Consider the following 2475-nt stretch of genomic DNA (forward strand, 5'->3'; position numbering starts at 1 on the left):
TTATGTCCCGGATTGACCAAGCCCTGGCAGGGTTGATTGAGTTGGGGTTGGTCCTGCCTTGGGCAGGGGGCTGGACACGATCACTCCTAAGGTCTCTTGCAGCCATCGGGCTCTATGACATCTGCTCTCCTTGCTTCTTGGAGTGTCCGTGGCTGATCCTAGACACGTCCAGAGAAACTTTTCTAGCTGAGGAAGGAGGAGAACGAGTGTGTTGCCCAGGCAGGACACTGTGAATGCGTTGGTGCAGGTTTTGTACGCAGCCCGGCAGGTTTCGTACAAATGCCCAGTGTCAGTGTCTGATCCAAGAGGTGTCTGAGGTGTTTTGAGAGAGAGTCTCTTCCTGTGACTTCATGAGAGTGTGTCTATTGCCTGACTACGCCTCTCCCACAGTGATCTGGGGAGAACTCGGAGTCCCTTGGATTGTTTCTTTTCAGTTCCGGCCTCCTCCAATGAATCCGGCCAACGGCACCTTCCCGGTGACCAAGTTCCTCCTGCTGGGTTTCTCCTCCCTAGGCTGGCAGAGCCGCACCCTCCTCTGCGCCCTGCTCTCCTCCATCTACTCTGGGACAATGGCCGGCAACCTGTGCATCGTGTGGGCCGTGCTGCATGACCCTCGGCTCCAGCGCCTGCCCATGTACATCCTGCTGGGGAACTTCTCCTGGCTGGAGACCTGCTACGTTACTGCCACTGCACCCCGGATGCTCTGCGACCTGCTGTCCCCCAGCCTCCCCATCTCCTTTCACGCCTGCTTCCTGCAGTTCTACTTCTTCTTCTCCATGGGGTCCACCGAGTGCCTCCTCCTCGCGGCCATGGCCCAGGACCGGTACCTGGCCATCTGCGAGCCCCTGCGCTACCCCATCCTCATGTCCCCCCGCCGATGCTGGATGCTGGCGGCCTCCTGCTGGCTTGCCGGCTTCCTGTGGTTCATAGTGCCCATCGTCCTCATCTCTCGGCTCCCCTTCTGCAGCCCCTACACCCTGGACCATTTTCTCTGTGACCCGGGTCCCTTGTTGGCGGCCTCCTGCTCCCCCGCACCCCAGACTGAAGAGTTCTTCTACACCGTGAGTTCCCTCATCATCCTCGCCACCTTCCTCTTCACCCTGGCCTCCTACGGGCTCATCGTCAGGGCCGTGCTGAGGCTGCCCGCAGGGGCCGGGCGGCACAAGGCCTTCTCCACCTGCACCTCCCACCTGGCCGTTGTGGGCTTGTTCTACGGCTCCGTCATGGTCAACTACGTCAACCCGGCGGCCTCGGGGGGCAGCGGGAAGGTGGTGACGCTGTTCTACACGGTGGCGACCCCGCTGCTCAACCCCCTGATCTACAGCCTGAGGAACAAGGAGATGAAGGGGGCTCTGAGGAGGACTCTAGTGGGGAAGCTGCGGGGGATTCTGCTCTGGCATCAGCCTGCAGGGCCTGGCTAGCCAGGAGGCTGGGGAATGGGATCTGGGTCTTTTCCTTCTGTGGGTGATAGCACCAGGCCCACAAGGAGAACACACAGAGCATTTAGCAGGAGCGCCTGGGGGGCATTTGTACTATAATGAATGGCTATAAGACGACCAAACTGCAGAGAGGAGCCGGTTGTGGGTGTTCCCTCTAAGCCATGCACTCGTGTGGCCGTTCAGAAGAGATTCTGATGCCACCCAGCTGATTAGCAGAGTGCCCATAGCTAGTTCTTTTCCTACTTCTGGTGCACATTTGCACATGCATTGGTGTAAGTAAAAATGTATTCCACACACGGAAGAAAAAAGTCCACTCCTGGATGGAAAAGTCTATGGGGAGCATGGGTTTGGTTGTGTCCTTGCTGGAAGAAATGAATCCTACTGTGCGCGCGCTCATGCAAACCCGCTGAGGGTAGGAGAGCAAACCAAGTGTGTGTGCATCGTGAGGGGCATCTCATGCCTCACGATTATCTGGGGGTATCTCACCGTCGGTCCCTACTGTTCTCAGCCTGTGGTACACAGTAATTTAGCCTCCGGAGGGCTGTCCCGCTTTGATCTAATTCAGTGATGGGCAAATACTGGCCCACAGGCTGCATCCAGTCTGCCAGGGTTAGCTCCTGGATGTCCCTCTCACCGCTCTATTCATCTGTGTCTCCTCAAATACTGGGATCACTGCTCCCCTTGGCCATGGATCGCTGTTCTTCATGCAGCACCCAGTCTATGTCCATGAGCACTGCAGCTGTTTTCCATTGCTACTATGTAAAGTTTTTGCTTATCCCTTCTTCCTGCCAGACAACAGTCACTTAAATAAATGTCAGTACACCTGGCTTTGTTAATAGTTATTTTGATTATGCTGATACATGGCTAGGGTGCCAGCGTGTCTTTGTCTCAGAAAATCTGATTTGTGCCTGCTTTTCTAAACTTGGAACATGTTATAACACTGTCATATAGGAGAATCCTACAACCTTATGCACATTAACACACACATTTGACCATGACAATAATGCTCAGCAGATTATGAGTTTTCAAATTGGAC

General features: G+C 55.3%; 1 protein-coding gene across 1 annotated transcript; it reads left to right on the plus strand.

Annotated features, from left to right (window-relative positions):
• The first annotated feature begins 449 nt into the window (after nucleotides 1–449).
• On the plus strand, nucleotides 450–1421 carry LOC102444503 (olfactory receptor 11H4-like). Its single transcript, XM_006135707.2, has one exon. It carries the CDS (start codon nucleotides 450–452, stop codon nucleotides 1419–1421), a length of 972 nt encoding a protein of 323 aa, XP_006135769.2.
• The last annotated feature ends 1054 nt before the right edge of the window (nucleotides 1422–2475 follow it).

This window comes from Pelodiscus sinensis, chromosome 30 (genome assembly GCF_049634645.1).
Source record: "Pelodiscus sinensis isolate JC-2024 chromosome 30, ASM4963464v1, whole genome shotgun sequence".
NCBI lineage: Eukaryota > Metazoa > Chordata > Testudines > Trionychidae > Pelodiscus > Pelodiscus sinensis.

Coding starts and splice junctions, on each gene's coding strand:
- LOC102444503 (XM_006135707.2), top strand. CDS start 450: ATGAATCCGGCCAACGGCACCTTCCCGGTGACCAAGTTCCTCCTGCTG.